At 40.1% G+C, this 18792-nt stretch overlaps 1 protein-coding gene across 1 annotated transcript in view; it reads right to left on the minus strand.

The window, feature by feature from the left end:
• The window catches only part of APBB2 (amyloid beta (A4) precursor protein-binding, family B, member 2), a 76774-nt gene that overhangs the window by 54754 nt on the left and 3228 nt on the right, over positions 1–18792 (minus strand). Inside the window, exons 2-5 of the mRNA XM_008935004.1 lie at positions 11965–12173; positions 6915–6977; positions 6419–6504; positions 6241–6301 (exon numbers count right to left, since the gene is read on the minus strand). Of these exons, the coding sequence (XP_008933252.1) occupies positions 6241–6301; positions 6419–6504; positions 6915–6977; positions 11965–12173 (419 nt within the window). The remainder of the gene's footprint in view (positions 1–6240; positions 6302–6418; positions 6505–6914; positions 6978–11964; positions 12174–18792) is intronic.

Raw genomic sequence — 18792 nt, forward strand, 5'->3', positions numbered from 1 at the left:
ATCCTGCATGATAGGTTTGCATCTAATTAGATCCCAGAGATACCTGGGATTTCTACGAGTGAAAGACATTAACATTTTTGCAGGATCTAAACATAAATCTTGAAGAGCTTGAGAAACTAAACTACATTATCCCAAATATTTATATTATACATCTATTCTAACAATTAAACACATTGTAACTCTGTATATCACTGAAAAAGAAAATTGCTTAAATTTATGAACACACTGCATCTTCCCCTGCCCTGGAATAATCTTTGTGTCTGATTAAAAAGAGTCCATTTAGGACAAGGTTGGAGCAAATGTCCTATAGATGGAAATCTGTGTTATGAGGTACCTCACATCATGACGTTATCACTTACAACATCACCTAATGACACAACAGATATCAACAGCAGTAAGTATCAATCAGAGAGAGATAATGAATGAGCAAACAGACTCTCTGAAAGTTCTAATGTACAAAATTAAAAAGATACTATTTAAAAAATAAATGTTGAACAGATGTATTTTAGTGCTTTAGTCTGCTATTTCTAAAACTGCTTTTGAAGCAGAATGTTTTGGAGAACCTGCATTATTTACCTGCAGCATCTCCATAGCCAGGAGGGTGCCTTAATGCTGCTAATGGCAAACAGCCAAATTCAGAACCAGCTGTCAGCACAGACCCTTTTCTGATTATTCACTGGATGTTTCAAACAGAAGATCTGTGTTTCAACTCAGTTTTGGAAGCTACCCAGCTGGTGAGAAGGGGAAGAAACTACAGGCACCATTTGAAACAAACAAGGAAGAAAACCCTAACCCCATCTCCACTACAACGCTTATTTTGGATTCAGGTTGGGTTTTTGTTTGTTTAGTTTGGTTTGATTTTTTTTTTAAGATTTTTTCCCCCAGACTGTCATCATGCATCTTTAACTGTAAGGTCAGCCAATACCAAAAGGGAACAATATTTTTAAAACTACTTAACTCTGACTCTATAGCTCTTTTGGTTTAATATACTTAAGAACATCATTTAAGGAAGATCTGCGAGCACTGAGCATCATCTACTTTCTTACATTTTGTGAAACTATTTTCACAGTGTCTCATCAATCAGTATATCTAAAGACACACTTAGTTTTCTACTGGCAGTAGCTTAGTGTTAAACTAACTATATACACAGTTTAGGCTAATCCCCAAAATACAGAATTCCTCTGTTCACAAGAAACTTTCAGCTACTGGCAATAAGATTATTTGACCTCCTGAAGAAGGTGCTATTCAAATAGTTGAGATGAAGGCCAGAACTACTCTTCTGCTCACTCATACAAACTTACAGACATTAGTTATAGTTATGACTTATGTTGCAACTCAGATGATTACCTACTTATGAGTTGAAAAAGTTAATGAAACTATACATCAAGAACTTTCCAACAAAGAATATGGACATTTTAAATGTCCATACAATGTCCTACCCTACAATACCCTGGAAAACCTCCACCCAAAATAAATCAAATTGCCCCCATTTAAAAATTAAAGACAGAAACCACAGAGCTGCTACAACAGTCAGGGAAATAGGGACTCATAAGAATCACAGAATCCTTTAGGTTGGGAGAGACCTCCAAGATCATCGGGTCCAACCACCAAGCCAACACTACTCAGTCCTCTGCAAAAATGGAATCAGAATCTGTCAGGGTTGGAAGGGACCACAAGGATCACCCAGTTCCAGCCCCTCTGCCATGAGCAGGGACACCGCCCACTAGATCAGGCTGTCTAGAGTCTCATCCAGCCTGGCCTTAAAGACCCCCGGGGATGGGGCCTCAACCACCTCGCTGGGCAACCCATTCCAGGGTCTCACCTCTCTCATGGTGAAGCACTTCTTCCTCATGTCTAGCCTGAATCTGCCCACTTCCAGCTTTGCCCCATTCCCTCTAGTTCTGCTGTTACTCGATATCCTAAAAAGTCCCTCCCCAGCTTTCTTGTAGGCCCCTCTAAGATACTGGAAGGCCACAATAAGGTCACCTTGGAGCCTTCTCTTCTCCAGACTGAACAGCCCCAACTCTCTCAGTCTGTCCTCACAGGAGAGCTGCTCCAGCCCTCGGATCATTCTCGTGGCCCTTCTCTGGACACGCTCCAGCAGGTCCACGTCCCTCTTGTAATGGGGGCTCCAGAACTGGATGCAGGACTCCAGGTGGAAGAAGACAGCAACCTTCCCAGCCTCATTATGAATAATTAAAAGCACTTGGCTTGTTTACATTAATAAAACTAAGCTGAAGAAGAGACATAATTGCTTGCTATAAAGGCACTAGAAGAAGGCTAATCACAGAATAAAAGAATAAAAACTAGCATAATAAAAGTTTAGGTTAAAATCTTTTTGACCATCAAAGGAAGGTAATACTTGAACCAGTTGGTCAGTAAGACATGTCAAGACAACCCCACGCCCCCACCCCCATGTTTAAAAAGAGACTTGAAATTAATACATGGTATTCTATATTGTGGTTCCCTGTGAGGGTAAAGGAACAGGTTCAAGATTTCTTGAATGTCCTCTACCATGTAACAGGTCCTATTTCCTAAGGAATGAAAGACAAGGATGGTTTTTGAAAGAAAAAATTCCTGTTACTTCTGCTTGTTTTGTAGAACATTTTGGAAGAAAGACTGTGGTGGACGCCTAACTTTTATTTTAGATTTACTGTTTATTTGTAAGGAGACTTAAGACAGAATAAACTCCTCAGATTTAATTAATTGAATTGAGTCCATTAAATGAGTCCATTCACTGAAACAAATTGAACTGAGGTTTCTTTGTAGTGTTTTATGTGCTTATGAGAAGATTATATGCAGCATGAGGTGGACTGTGAAAGTGCTGGAAAATGTTGAATATTTTCTGTTTGCACCAATAATTTCAGAAGCTACTCTGACTATGAGAAGGCATTATGGACTTCAGTGTGAAAAGATGATCCTTTCTTGGAATTACTAGACATGCCCAAAACTCCTCTCTTTTGAAGTCTTCACTCGCATCAGAAATGAGACTCAACTCCATCACCAAGAGGACACTGATTATTTCCAAATGGTCCTGTGTCTAGCCGGGATATTTGCTTCTGGAGAAGACTAGAAACAAGCAAATGTAGGGTGTCTCCAAAACACACATGCCTGCCTCCATAGCAAGAAAAGTAGCACATGGACATAAACTCTTTGGGGGGCACACAGTATTTTGTAAAATTATTTCAATAGTCCTATTTACAGTCTACTTTGATGACAGCCACAAGCTGTCTGACAAGTCAGCTTTTCAGCATCAACCCTCACATCATTCCAAAAAGCCCACATTTGTGGTTAATTTTAAATTCTGATTAATCCCTGAAGTCCAGGTAATTCATAGCAGTCCATCACCAACTCACTTTCCACGCCTCTCGTGTTTTCACTCACCTACAGCTAAGTCATTAAATTTAAACACCTGGTATCAGCATTTCCTAACTCTACCACTCTTGAAAATTGTCTCCTCTTCCTTTAACATCCTGAGTATTTACTGTTTCTAAAGTAGAAGACAGACTTTTGGAGCAACAGCCTAATACTTCTGCAGGTATAGATACATTCTTCCTATTCTTAGACACTGATATACAGCTGAAAAACTACTCTAAAATGGCAAGGCTGGAAAGTGAAGCTCTGCTAAACAGGCAATGTAGACAGGGAATATGAAAAGCCATCCTTAATACAGAAAGTCTACATTAAGCCTTAGCAGAAAACCATGTTTGAAGGGAGACAACAAAGGTGAGCCAAATCCAAATGTCAGGCCAAATCCAAAAAGGTTTTCAAGAAATTGAGTCACATGAGCTTTCTATTTTTCATCCCTTTCCTAGGTTTAGAGACAGGTTCAGTTGCTTTGCATGACCATAAGGAAAAAATTTAGCACCTTTCTATACTTTTACACATGGCCATCTTATTTAACAACAATGGAAAAAGAGAGAGCCCAGAGGAATTTAAAGTCCAGGATCGGTAAAAACATCTTTTCACCTCCCTTAAAACTCAACTAGGAAGGCACAGGTTGCTCTATACATTAACTAGGAAGGTTATGATGTGCCTCCTGGGAAGCACCAATTCAAAACTCATTTCCAGTTGTGCATGCTTCACATGCAGAATTAGAACCTTTGTCAAGTGCAGTGAGCCATATCTTCAAGAAATTCCTACCAAAATAAATCCTGAAATCAGGAAGCTGGACATAATTATTCTCCCCTTTCTCTCCCTTCCCCTTCTCTTTTATGGCCCTGTGCAGACAACCTGCACCAAGATGCCAAGGATATGAAGCTCGGAACTGCTTCTTAAGCACATGATGTACAAACAAACATTCGTTGTTTACCGACAATTTCAAATGCTTAACTGTGTTACTGCATAAATCGCTTCTCTTACAAGAATTACACCAATTATGAGACATGCTTTTCCCCAAACTGACGTTTTTGCAGTGCTATAATCTTTGCAGAAGTTGATAGACTTCGGGGGAAGACAACTACTTCAACTTTCCACAAGGTGGCATGGTTCCCTTTGCTGAAAGACAGCATTATTCAGTGCCATTGAGGAAATTTAATTTTTTCATTGATTTTTTTTTTTTTCCAAACATACTGGCCAGTGTAACGAATAGTTTTAAACAGGTTTAAGATCTCTAAAACATCTCTTACAAGGTTCATTTTAACAAATTCTTCCAAAAGAGAGCTCAACGAGTTAAAAAAAGCTTCATTCTCATCTGTGGAAATGAAGAAACGTGTCTGTTCTCACTGCCACGCAAAGGCAAGCTTCAATAAAATATAGTTAAGGCATGTCATGTGGCAGAGGGGCTAAAAAAAGCCTAAGGGGCTAAAAAAATCTTATTTTCTAAGTCTCAGGTCATCAGCTTCAAATCCTAACAAACTTCTTTCAGTCTTGTAATATTTTAGGCAAAATGGCCTAGCAAGGAATCCACCTACCACATTCCCTTCCCATTCATCTGGAAGATCCCAGAACATTTTCTGGGAAGTGAGGGAAGGTAGATGATGACACACAAATTATTTGTCCATGCAAATACTGCCCCTGTTCTCCGTGTAGGGGTGGCTCCTAATTCTCAGTGCAAATCACCTGGTAAAGAGTCAGACGTATCAAAATACTGCTTCCCTACGAAGCTTCCCATACTATAATGCTTATCATGAAAGGAACATGAAGCCTTCTGGTTCTGAGGACTGGTACCTAATGCCCATCACTCCTCCAACTCATTTACTGTGCTCAGAATTTAGTGCTTGTCACAGTAACAAGCACAGCTGAAATTCCTGCTTTTAACTGCCAGCCTGCCAGGCAAAACACATTTATTCACATTTGATTTAAACATCACAAGCCAAATAATCAAGATGACAAAGAAGTTTAAGTACCCTGATCAGTCTGTTTTGTCTCCTAAAATATATAATTAATGCTATTATAATTATTAACTCTGTCACATACTGTCTTCCTGCATATAAGTAGCTCCTGGATCCTGTCAGTCACTGCAGGGGTATGGCACAGTCAAAACACTTGTATAAATTACTTGGATTTCCAATTATAGAGTTCACATACATCCTTAAAAATGGAAGCAAGCACAAGGCAAAACTATCAGCAAGACAAATCTGGAGATATGCATATAAGCATTCAAAACCTCCTGCTGCTTCTTTCTCCTCAAAAACCTTAGATTATAACAATAAAGGCTCCAATTTAATTATGGTGCTTGTTCACATAATAGTCTCGATTTTCTCCATGTATTTTATCCTTAAACTAGGTTGCATTCTCTGTTCTAAAACACAAAGTTCCTTTTTAAAGGAGGTTACTAGAAAGCAACTTCCTTGTCACTAGCTACCAGTTCAAACAGCCACATAAGGAAGAGTACTTAAAAATGGGACCAACTCAATAATAAAGAGCAAATTCTGTCACTAAATGCCCCAGGAAGCTATCCAGCCATGACAAACAACAAAGCCTCCTGTCTCACTTGGGACAGGAAACTCAGTTGTGCAAGGGTTCAGTATTACAGTTGGACAGTAAAATCTTGAGCTGTAAATTTAAATTTGTTTGCTTCTGTGATTTTAAGATAAGTCACACTTTCCTGACCAAACTGAGTGAAGCCTTCAATCTACAAACTCCTTTAATGGAATTAGTCTTGCATGGTCAATCAACATTATGCCAAGAGGAAAAGTACAGTTGATGTCAAAACTTAGGAGACATTTTGCACTGTGCAAATTATGTTTACAATTGCAAATTGTTAATCGCTATCCCACTGTGGATATTCTTACAGACCTTGGCTTCTGGATCACTGTTGATGCTACAAGAATCATCATCATCAGACTGTGGGCCATTTCTGTCACAGGAAAAAAAAAAAAAAAAGATAAAATTAACCTTAAAATCATACAAAAAATTACAGCACAGCACATAAACAGATCTATTCATTCCACAGAGACTTCTGAAGTCATTGTACCTGAGCTTCAAAGAGGCATAGCGTAATGTTGCTCCTTCAAACTCCTTCAGACTTGGGTCTGGGTTCACAGTGGCTGCATGCAGATCCTAGAGATAAAGGCAGTGCTATTAATACACTATTAAGTACAGCACCGTGTTATTGCTTATTTCAAAGGGAAATGAAATCCTCCCTGCAAAGAAGCGATAGTATTTCTGGCTGAAGTTGAAAAGAGGCATGCATATATTCTCAAGCTGCGTTTCATTCAGTGCAGGCATCTCAGTCGTTACGTCATGGCAGTTGCCCTGCTAGTTTAGACTGAATCCATTCCAAGTGGAAAGATCAGAAAAGGCAGCATGTTTGTGAGCTAGACATCCCTAGCAGTGCCCCCATTCACTTTGGCCTAGGTTATGAATGACATTAATGGAAAAATAAAAGGGGAAAAACACAGCCACTGCCATGCAAAAACCAAGGGTAGTATAATAGTATTAAAGGTTCTAAAGTCTGACAATATACTTGCCTTCCAAATGTCACTATTAATCTTTCCCCCATTCAGTACAGCAAAATCACTCCATGGCTGTTTCTAGACACATAATTATTCACACAGGAAGAAGCACATTGATAAAAAAAAAAAAAAAAGAAAGAAAAAAGAAAAAAAAAAAAAAAACACAAGACACTGTTGTTAGCATTGATATTTACAGGATGGGTTAGGGAACAGATCATCTCAAAGTTCAACTAATTACTCCACTATACCATGGCATTTGGAGGAAAGGGGAGAGGAGACATGCCTCTAACAGTTACTTACCAAAACAAATGATTAAAACAAGGAAAGTTAATATAAATTAGGAACAGACAATGAAATTACTCTATGATCTTAAAAGCAAGCAAAATGAATCTGCATATGAATGTTGGCCACAGCTGCTACAGCCTTTGATAATCAGCAATTATGAGAAAACATCATGATTTTCATTTGATTGGCACTTTTGTTAAAAGGCCCTAACACTATTTGAACTAGAAATACTGAAACACATACATACAAGGGTAAGATACATACAAGGTAAAAATCAAGGATTTCTAGAAAGAAAGCAGGAGAAAAGGACAGGGAAGGGAAGGAGGATTAGTAAGGAGTGCAGAGAAATTTCTTGCTGAAAAAGCGGGTTTGTGAAGTCTAGCAGCTCTTTTAAAAAACAGAACAAAACAAACAAACAAACCACCCACCCTCTCATTTTTCATTCAAGTTTCTCAAAATTTTCAGAGGCATTCACTGCTACAATCAAGCAAGTTGCAGTGCATTTAGCACTACAGCAACCTGAGATTCATCCTTCTCTATACAGCCTAGGAGAAGCAGCTGATGTTGGAGATGCTCCTCTCTCTGCTCTTCCCTACAAGAACAGGAATCCCACAGTCCTGAACAAGTCAGGGGGGACAGGAGATTTGATTGCTAGAGAGTCAGAGGCACATCTTTGAAGCTTGGCCACATCAAGCACTCCTGTAATGAGTAGCCCCCACAGGCTGTCCAGCTCAGCACCAAGATGAAGTGGCACCTATTAATATGGTGCAATGCATGAATTTGCAGGTTGGTCCTCTCACCTCAGAAGTGTTCCCAGTACATCAACACCAGAGGAATTGTGAGAAACATATCCCAGGAGTAACTCCTTCCTAACATGCCTTTGAATTAAATGAGTTGTTAGCTTTTCCTGCTAAGCCCCTTCCTTCTCTTTAATTATTAGCTGCTAGTGGTTATGTTACATACAGAACTTCTAGAAGTGATTCAGGCCTGGGATGAGCAAGGATATAAGATGACAACTACCATCACCAAGTTCTGCCATGATCTCAAAGAAGCCCTTATTGAAAATTAAACTATTTTCTCTGCACAGGAAATGGGAAAGAGGAGGCAAAGCCTCTAAAATTTGGAACAGAATTTTACAAAAGACAGGGAATCATGGAGGAAACCATTTGGCAACACACAAGAGAAAAGAGCCATCTAAAACTAAGTAAAATTTAATCAGCTGTGCAAAACTAAAATACATTTTCATGCTTTTGAGGGCAAGGAATGTTCCAGGTTATTCGTACTTAGTGTTTATTAGCATTTTTGATAAATCTGCAGGATTTTCACATAATGTTTAAGCCATGATTGCTTTGGATTGAAAGTTACTGATTATCTTGTGAAAGAAAAATTGCCTTGCAGCCTGTGTAAAAGTAAGGCATTTTCATATTTTTTCCTTTTTAAAGCTCTTTTTTTTTTGGCCATTTTTATGCATTACAGCATCACTCCTCTCTACCCATTTTTTTCTGATTCTCAGTTCAACAATAGTAACTGCTTTTCTTTATGCTAAATATCCAGAGTAAGCTACAACATAAAAATGGTTGACTCGATCTATTCTTTGTTGACTGCTCTCAGCTGTGAGCCACATTCTATGACATAAAGCAAAGCTTCTGTATATCACATCATTTAAGAGACAGGGACACAAAATAATTACACTAAAAAAAAAAAAAAAAGAAGAAACAAGACAAAGGGCAAAAAGGCATTACTGGAAAAAAAAAAAAGTGCTTCTAAATGTTTTATTTGACAAATTCAAAAGCTGAAAGAGCCCAAACAAACTCATCTCAAGACTGGCACATGATGCTTCACAGACAAATGTGATAAAAATACTTTTTATGGACTCATGGAAGCCTACTGGGACAGATATGAATTGCTACCCCTGCCAGTCTTCAATCCTAGATTATACTCTTTCATCTGCTTAAAACCTATATATCCCCCAGTCTCTTCAGAGGAAAGCAATATAAATTCCAGCACGTGGGAATGAGCTAAACCAGCCCAAACCACATTATCTCGGAGCACATGCTTCCAAACAGCAACGATGGCACCAGTAGTACACAGCCCACACACGGTGCAACGTGGAGCTGGCAGCTGTCCACCCCAACTGCTGCTGCCAATGGCAGTGCTGGCATAAAGGTGTTTGGTAGCCCCTGTTCTAGCCTGAATGCCAAGTCTTTTGTGGCGTGTCAGATGGACTGTATCACATGCCTAGGTTAATCTTTCATGGGGAGGGAGAGGGGGAGCACCTGGGGTAGGTTACAGTGCAAGGAACAGGGACTGAAACCAGCATCACCTGGAAGTGACCTGGAGATATTAGGTGCTGGCAAGTATCGATTGCAAAGAGATGAAAAAACAAGGACTTATTATAGCTGACACTGTCAAATCTGCACTACAAATTATTTCATTACCTACCTCTATCTCTTAAACCCACACCACTGCTTATTCCCCTTGTAGTGCTCTGTACTGGGCTTCTGCTCAGGACCATCTGAATCCCAAAGGATTCTTCCTCCAGCTCCCTCTTACCAAAGCTCAACACCTGTTGTTTGAAGAAGTGCAAGGCTTTTCCTAACAGTTCCCCCTGTAACTCCAGTTATGCCCCTTCTTCACAGTAGTTTCAGTATTTGTCTGGGCACAAAGTCCTGAGCCCAATTCACACCCCATCACTGGAAGCCTGATAACTTAATAGCGACTCAGTCAAAAAATCAATATTGTTTCAATAATGGTACATAAGATGCCTATCAATGAATGCAGAAAAATTCAAGAGACTAATACCTTCATCTATACCTACAATTAAAATAGCCACGCAGTATCATATGAATACAAATTTTGGGAACTTGCTGATTTTCTGTATCATCTTTTACACTACAGTATATGGTCTTGATGCTGCCACAGAACCGTACATGCACAAATCTTTGCTGCATCAGATTCCTTGGTGAATGAGAACGGCCACATCAAACCCCAGATGAGCCTACTACGTGCTCACATACATGGCATTTTAGAATGACTCCTTAAATGTCTTTTAAAATTCATCTACACTGCATTAAATGTTATGTTGTTATAATTCATAAATTTTGTATTCTCCACGATGCTGCTGAGAATTAATGATCACTATTTATAATCACAAACTATTCTTCATTTAAAGTGAACAAAACAGTGAAAGGTTAAAAATACATCTGGCATTATCAGCAGGTCTGAAATCTTCATTGTAAAGACATTTTAAACAGAGGTAGAAAAACATTTGAAATTAATATCTGCATTTTTCCCTCTGCAATTTACCAACCATGCTGATTTCTGGGGTTTTGTGAAAGACATTTATAGCATACTAATTAATGCCCTATTTTCTGTATTTTAAAGTAAGAAAAATACTTAATGGTGAAGTTATATTCCTCAGTTGTAAATTACAGGAGTTTATACTGGAAGCATGTGCGGCACTTTACATTCAGCACTTCTTAATTTTTTTCTTTTTTTTCTACCTGAATGATAACAATTGCTGTTCTTTCTCCATGAATGCTTTCAGAAATAATTTGCAGCATGCTTGGTGCACAGTACATTACACAGCGGCTTGACTGATATAAACCACAACCAAACTGTTGTGGTCAAGTCTGCAAACCTTGTGAGTAACATTTCTGAACATATAGGAGCAATCTTTCTAAAGAAATGATCAGGAACATAAATGTTTAAGCCTACACAGGATAAAAGCTTCAGGGTCAAGACTTGGTAACACATACTTGAATGTCCTTAATTCCTCTTAACTTTAAGTTAGTTTTGATCATATATCAACAAAATGAAGAACAAAAATGTCATATCTAAAGATATGTTAAAAAATAAATAAGTAAAACCTAATGACTGTCTGATACAAAACTTAAAGCTCATACAAAGGCTTCCCTTGATGTCACAAAACTGTGAACCTTCTGAAAAGTTACTATGGAAAAATTAATTTTGAAACAATTTGATCTTATACTAGCATTTCATACCACAGAAGTGTTCCCAGCATACTAAGCCAAAGTGACTGTATTTTCTGAAGCATACTCTTTTTTCTGATAATTTATTTTATTTTTCTACTTATATGACACTGATCAACCTCACAGATTGTACCTGAAAGGATTATTGTAAAAGGCAGTATCATATTGCTCTTTCTGCACATGTTGAAGAGGGAGCCCATTTCTTTCTGTTCCTAGTTGAAGACAGACTACAATACAGTGATCCAGTTGTGCAGGTATTTTGTACTGGCAGGCTATGAAGAGACTGACACTTGAGAACACTTCATGTTTATTCAATAGAAACTACCTCGCAAAGGATCCAGAATCTCAAATGAAGACTCGTGTCTTTGTACAGTGCTCCTACCACGAAAAACCAAACAGAAAAAACATGCAGAGTCCAGCCAAAAGTCTGCTAGAATATGCAAAAACTTTATGTATCCTGTACCTATATAATGCAGTAATGCTTCAGTTCATGCTGCAGAACTGCAGTCAGTTTCACATTCCTCAGGCACTAGCTGTCTTACTTATCTGAGGTACATCCGATTTCAACCTACACATTCAAAGTTTAGGATGTTTCATGAGGCCCAGCCATTAGAAAACACAAGCAGAAAACAGATACTTACGATGCATGATCAATAGTTACGCTTCGGGACATTATCAGGCCCCATATTCTAAAGCTCAGTTTAGCTAAGAGTTAAACCTGCAAGTTCCAAAACATTATTTCAATTTTCTTTAGAGTATGCAATCCACTTGAAGGCACAGTATGTTACCTCAGTTTCTGGAGTAGGAGATGGAGTAATAGAACCCAGCGATCCTTTCCGTGAGCCTTGGAGATCTGTTGGGGTGGACACAGGACGCTGCCATTGAGTTGTTCCTGTTGGTATGTGCCAGTAGTAGATCCCAGCAATGTCATTGATTTTTTTCCAGCCAGGTGGTAAGTCTGGATCTGTCTGAAATGAATGATCACTCCATATATCTACTGGGAAGAGAGGTAGGGAGGGGGAAGAGGGAAGAAAGGAAATGACTGGATGTTAGTAAGATAGGTGTGGGTCTGCCCCTGCTGCAGGTGGTGCACAGCCGGTACTGCTCTGGCACAGCTCCTGTGTGCATGAATACCAGGAAAACACACTGAGCTATTGAGGCTCAAAGCAAGGTGACAAAGCCTGGTTTGACTTGGTCTATAAAAGGAGGGAAGAAATACACTACTTAGCAAAGAGCTGTTCTAATATGGCATATATCTAACAGCATCATATGAACTAACTCTTCTAATAAGGTTTAGCATCAAGTACTTTAAATCACAGTAAACAAAGAAAATTTTGCAGTTGTCGTGTACTCTTGTCATCTTCCTAACAGCACTTTCTCATCTCAAAGCATGGGAGCAGAGCATGTATTTCTGCTCATCAAAGTCAGCTTATCAAAACCCCAAAGCCCACACATCCATCAAACAACCCCCACTGGGTTTGCTCACAACATCTATAAGACTGATTGTTCAACAAGATGAGAACGAAAGAACTGAGCAATCACTTTGCTCACACCCCGACTGCAACAAATACACTGTTTTCAGTTGTTTTATCATGAGGTAGGAAAAAAATCAAAAATTCATGCAGAGTGGCAACACAAAGATGAAATACTGGCTCTACTGACAAACCTCCAGTAGGTTTGAAGTGTACCAGTAATTCTCATCACAGTTAGAGATAATTCCCAGATTTACCTGGGATTATAGATGCACACGAGAGATGCCACCAGTGGAGTCATTCAGGGACTTTCACTGTCATTCAGTGCCTTTTAGAAAGGCAGGGGCATCACCTATGTGCAAAACAACTGCACCCCAGCAGGGGCAGATACCTTCTGCTGGATACATGCTTTCCAGAGGAAAGCAGAGGGAGCCAGTGCTTCTCTAGACTTCGCAGCTAAACTGCTTTGGTGGGTGTCAATATGCTGTGTGCTATTAATCAGCTGCTATAGTCTACTCCAAGGACCATCCAGCTGCAGGGAGAAACAAGTCCCAGATTGACATTTCCACCAGCACTCGAGCAGAAATGATGAAGGCTGACATCAGTACAGTGAACTGAGCTTGCAAGAAACCCTCCACCAAGAATAAAGGAAGCGTTGTACCAATGACCTGTGGCTCATCTAGTCTATCAAGTCGTTTCCAACCTTCAAAGACAGTCCTCAAAACACCTTCTGTGAACAACAGATGAATAACCTGTTGTTATTATGCACGTGCACACCCACCATAAGCACGGTAACTTGAAACAGCATTTACACGCCATGGCACAAACCAGACTCTTTCTTCTTTCTTCCCCAGAGCCACTTAGAGTTCTTTAAGGTACTGATTTACTGCTTGAGTACTGATCTGCAAAAATTCTGCAGAACTAGACAGTATTACGCTTAAATTTAACAATGAGCCTCACCCATAGCCCAGTATTTGAAATCAGCAGCACCCATATAATCAGTTCTGGAAATCCTCCAATCACCTGAACACCCACTTCCAGATGTCCTCCACTGACTGTAGCCTCTACTACATTCAAGTCCCTCGTTCCTGACTCCAAGGTCTTAACATGTTTTAAAGCCCATTTTTCTACAAACTTGCCCATTTTTGTTTTCCAACTGGACAGCTTGGCTGTACTCTTCCCAACCATATAAAAGGAAAATAATAGCAGACCAATTTCAAGAATTTAACCACAGTACAAAAAAACGTGCATTATCAAGTATCTAGACACCATACTGAAGTATGTGTGGTAAGTCTATAGGTACATGTCGACCAGCACCCCCAGATCCCCTTCCACCAGGCAGCTTTCCTGCCACTCTTCCCTAAGCCTGCAGCATCACCTATGGTGGTTGTGCTGCAAGTGCAGGACCCTGCCCTTGGACTTGTTAAACCTCATGCCATTGATCAACCTGTCCAGATCCCTCCATAGATCTCCCTACTCTCAATCAAATCAACACATCCATATAACTTGGTGTTGTCTGTAAAATTGCTAAGGGTGCCCTTAATCCCCTCATCCAGATCATTGATAAAGATATTAAACAGAAGAAGCTTCAATACTAAGCCCTGGAGAACAACACTTGTGACCAGCCACCAAACCGGTGGGCCAAATCATCCAGGCAATTTTTTATCCAGCAAAGCAGACACCCATCCAGGTTCTGAGCAGCCACCTTCTCCAAAAGAACGCTGTGGGAAATGGTGTCAAAAACTTTAATAAAGTCCAGCTAGAGAACATCCACAGCCTTTAACTCATCCACTAAGCATATCACCTTGTCAAAGAAGGAAGGAAGGTTAGTCAAGCAGGACCTGCCTTTTATAAACCCATACTGAGTAGTCCCGATAACCTGGTTGTCCTGTATGTGCCATACAATGGCACTCAAGATGATCTGCTCAATAACCTTCCCCAGCACTGAGGTTAGACTGACAGGTCTGCAGTTCTCTGGATCCTCCTTCTGGACCTTCTTGTAGATGGGCGTTGCATGTGGTAACCTTCAGCCAACTAGGCTCTCCCTAGTTAGCCAGGACTGCTGATAAATGATGGAAAGTGGCTTGGTGAGCACTTCCGCCAGCTCCCTCAGTACCCTTGGGTGGATCCCATGTGGCCCCACAGACCTGTGTGCATCTAAGTACTGTAGTAGGTCATCGACCACTTTCTCTTGGATTATGGGGGCTTCATTCTCTTCCCCATCCCTGTTGTCCAGCTAGTGGTCCAGGCACTTGGAGGACAGCTAGTCTTACTACAGTTAGCAAAGTGTTATGTTATGGCTGCATTCATATCAATCCACCAATCAGTCCTTTCATACCAGGGGAGCCAACATTCTGTTACTCAGTGTTGTAACAACATGCAGGGAGACCTAAACAGAAATGTCTTCGCAGTAAAAGCAGACAAAACTCACTGCAGAAAGAAAAACGTTAACCCAGAGACTTTAAACAACATCTCTTCTAACTAAATGTTACCAAGGAGAAATTATCTCAAGTATGTGAATGAATACTTGGAAGGAAATCACCTAAAAGAGCTGGCAGTGCTCTGGGATAAGAGAAGAGCTGCATTTTCCACACAAAGCTACTATGAGTTACATCTGCATGAGACGCACACACTGCTACTGTCCCAGCAGTCCTTGCACAGAAGCACTGACCTCAGGCCATCTGATACGCGTGGCTGAACAGGACAACACCAGATTGCATGTTTCCATACTGAAACCCCACTCCTCATGTCAGCTATGCAAACCTACTTGGGGAAAAAAAATTTAAAAAAAAAAAATCACACTTGTGTCCCCCAGACCCTTTGCCAACACACCTCAGAACTGGACGAACTGGCAGGGATAACCTTTTCACAGGTTGTGATTTCCTACTGTCACGAACTGGGTTTGCAGACTGTTCTAACAGATGAAAGCACTCAGTGTGCAAGTCAAAAGCAATGAACCATCACAAGAGATACCAACACACAAAAAAAAGGTATGAGTCAACACACAAAATCAGACAGGACAGATGGATGCACCTGTGGCATCAGAGACCTACTACAGGACACCAATGTTTTTTCTTTATTTGGATATGGAATTACATGTAGTAAAATAAATTTCCTCTGAATTTGAAAGACCTCGTTTCAATGGCATGACATTGAGTAAAATATCCAGTTTTTGTTGCACAGGCAAGTGTAAGAACGGTCCTTTATTAGTGCCGTGTTTGGTGCCCAGAACAAAATGAAGGCACCACACTGATACATATATGCTGCTACATTCAGGACTTTTCAGTCCTAGTCCTTCTGCAGAAAAAAAAAGGTACAGCCTCAAGATTGGGGAGAAAAGAAGTAGGTATCTGTACATGAATACAATTCTGTTGACTTCACATCAAATAGCTTGAAAGAAGAAATAGAACAGGAAAATAGAATTTAACACACCGGACTTCTTAATCTGAAACCAAGAACTCCTCTTGTGTCTGTAAGGTTTTAGATGCAAGAACATTACATGGAAACTATTTCTTCTGGTCTGTGGATGACTAAGCCCATCATGCTTCCTCAGTGGCAGACAATCTATAGTGAGCAGGAACTTTTCTCCAAATCCCTCCTAGTCATCCTCAGGAGGTGAGCCTGTACCTGGCATCTCCTGATCTCTTCCATGTTCCTCTTTAGTGATCTGTTGATGAAAGGTCAATGAACGAGGACCATATGATTACTCATAAAGCTTCTGGGTTTGAAAGTATTGTTGGTCTGGTAATACGGAAAGTATGGCTTACTGCAGAAATTTAGAGTACAGTTCACAAAAAGAATGCACCCTTTTTGTATTGGGGTTGGTTTACCTGCCATGTGTATTACAGTAAAACACAACTTCCTGAAAGGCTCTGTGGTAAGGCATTTTTACACTAAATGCATCAAGCAACAGGAGTAAGAAAACCAATACTGAACTAGAATAAAAGAGCTGCTGTAGCTCAACTGTATGAGAAAGCAGACACTGGGTTTCTTTAAGAAACTTGGATTCATATTCTCTGTAATAACTTGTCTTTCTACATCGAGGAGCAGTCAATTTCTTACCAGCAGGAAGACTTATTTAAGATGTAACAGATTCAAAAGCCTGCAGAGGAACAAGGCATGTATCTACCCAGGCCTCATGCAGATTCACACACCACTGCAGACCTTCAACAGCTGCCTCTTCTGGAGAAAGTCCTTACTGAACGGGGTGGCTCCGCTGCCTACATACACTCTGTGGTTGAAGTCCAAAGTCAGCCCCCTTCCCAGGAGACTGGGCAGTCAAGGCTGCAGCTAACCCTTCACATCACCTTCTACCCCCGTCCACGCAGGGGGTGCACAGGAGCCATGGCTAGCAGGGCAGGCCGGCTCTCATCCCAGGTCTGCCCGTGCTGGTAAGTCCTCATCAGCAAGCTGCTACCTGGAAATCTGCCTAATCTAAGTGTGAGCTCTCACCACCCCACTTCCAAAACGCTACCAGCTTAAAGGTCAACACAGTTACAAGTTCACAGCAGGTCTTCTGCAGGCAGATTTATGTGAAAGGAGAGGTGGCAAAGAGAGGGCATATTTTTCAGCTGGGGTTTTGTCTCACTAAAGACAGATGACTAAAGCCCTGTCATACTGGGGGAAGATACCCAAACAGGCCATTCATGGGAATGCTATTATGGAAGAAACAGGCCAATTCTGTGGGAAAAAAAAGACAATAAAAGAGAAGTGGTAGAGGATTTTGAGGACCAAACTGGAAGGTTACATAAAAACATGCAAGATGTGACTTACGACAAGAAGCTAACTTCATCTGAGGAAAACTGAAAAACAGAGTGGACTTCACTGGGCTTTCCTGCCTCCATCACCTTCCTGTGCCAGGACCTTACAGGTCCCTCCAGAAACCAGATCTTTCCCCCATACCGCTTGCTTAGAGTTGGTGCCATTGTCCCTTCCTACAGGGTCCAACATGACTGGGCACAGGGCTGCTCCCCATGACTCTTTGGCACTGGTCTCTGCAGAATTCAGAGAGCAATCTGCTTGCTGCACCCCACCATGCAGACTGCTTCATCTCTTCAGAGACGCAGCAAGACAGTGATGACAGGAACATTTTTAAAAGACTAGGAAAATGATGAAAAAAAACAAATCAGAAGTGAGAACTCAAGTGGAGGGTAGAACCTGCAGTGCTTTACCATTCCCATTTAAAAACAAACAGGGAATGTATGTTAGTAATTCCTCTTTTAAAATTAAAGAACTAACTCATAAAAAGCCAGTAAGGCTTTAGAAAAGTATCAAAGAAATATATTTTTTTTTAAAAAAAGGCATAAGTAGTTGCTTCATTTTTTTAATAAATGTACAAAGCAGTGAAACAGTTTGAAGAGATTCCCATGATGAAGTCACCTGATCTAGTTTCCTCAGATGCCTGTGAAATGCTGGTATTTTTCAGACAAAAGCATTGCTAAATGGTTGTGTCTGAAGTTTTGTCTGAATGGCTGAAACACAGAGCTTGTAATAAAAAAACAAAACCCAAAACAAATACAGCCTTCATCTCAGTATCATTACAACTGAGGGGTGCAGTTAAAAATTCAAAAGTACTGGAAAACTCAAGTTTGTTACACAAAATGAAACTATTAATTCACTTTTTTGAAACTACTAGCAACAGAGACATACCTCCACAAAACAAACAGCCAGGTTCAGCTGGTAATTCTGGCTAGGAAAGCTTCGTGAACACATTCTGTATTCTAAAGAAGACAGAATAAAGCCCATATAATGTAATATATTGCTGTTTGTAACGCCCTTCTCCAAATGTCAGCCTCTGCAAATTAGCTGATACAGAGCAGTGATAAATTGAATGCTGTAGCTTATAGTTCAATTATGGTTTGGCACAATAATTAAAAATTTCAGTAAATACATTTTTATTTCAAGTTTAAATTATTTTACTATCTGAGGCTGATCTAGGAAAATGTTACAATATTGAAAAGAGAAGGTAATAACATTGAATTCACTAAAAAGCACAAGTAATTTGTCACCAAGCTCTTTGGCAAAACTAGTAATTCTATCACTTATTTTATTACTGTTTCAGGGGAAAGTAATCAAATTGCTACCATTATGAATCACTCTTCAGCTCTTGTTCAGTTAAACAGAAATTAAAACTACAGCATTCAG

The sequence above is a fragment of the Merops nubicus genome, unplaced genomic scaffold (genome assembly GCF_000691845.1).
Source record: "Merops nubicus isolate BGI_N331 unplaced genomic scaffold, ASM69184v1 scaffold23482, whole genome shotgun sequence".
NCBI classification, from domain to species: Eukaryota; Metazoa; Chordata; class Aves; order Coraciiformes; family Meropidae; genus Merops; species Merops nubicus.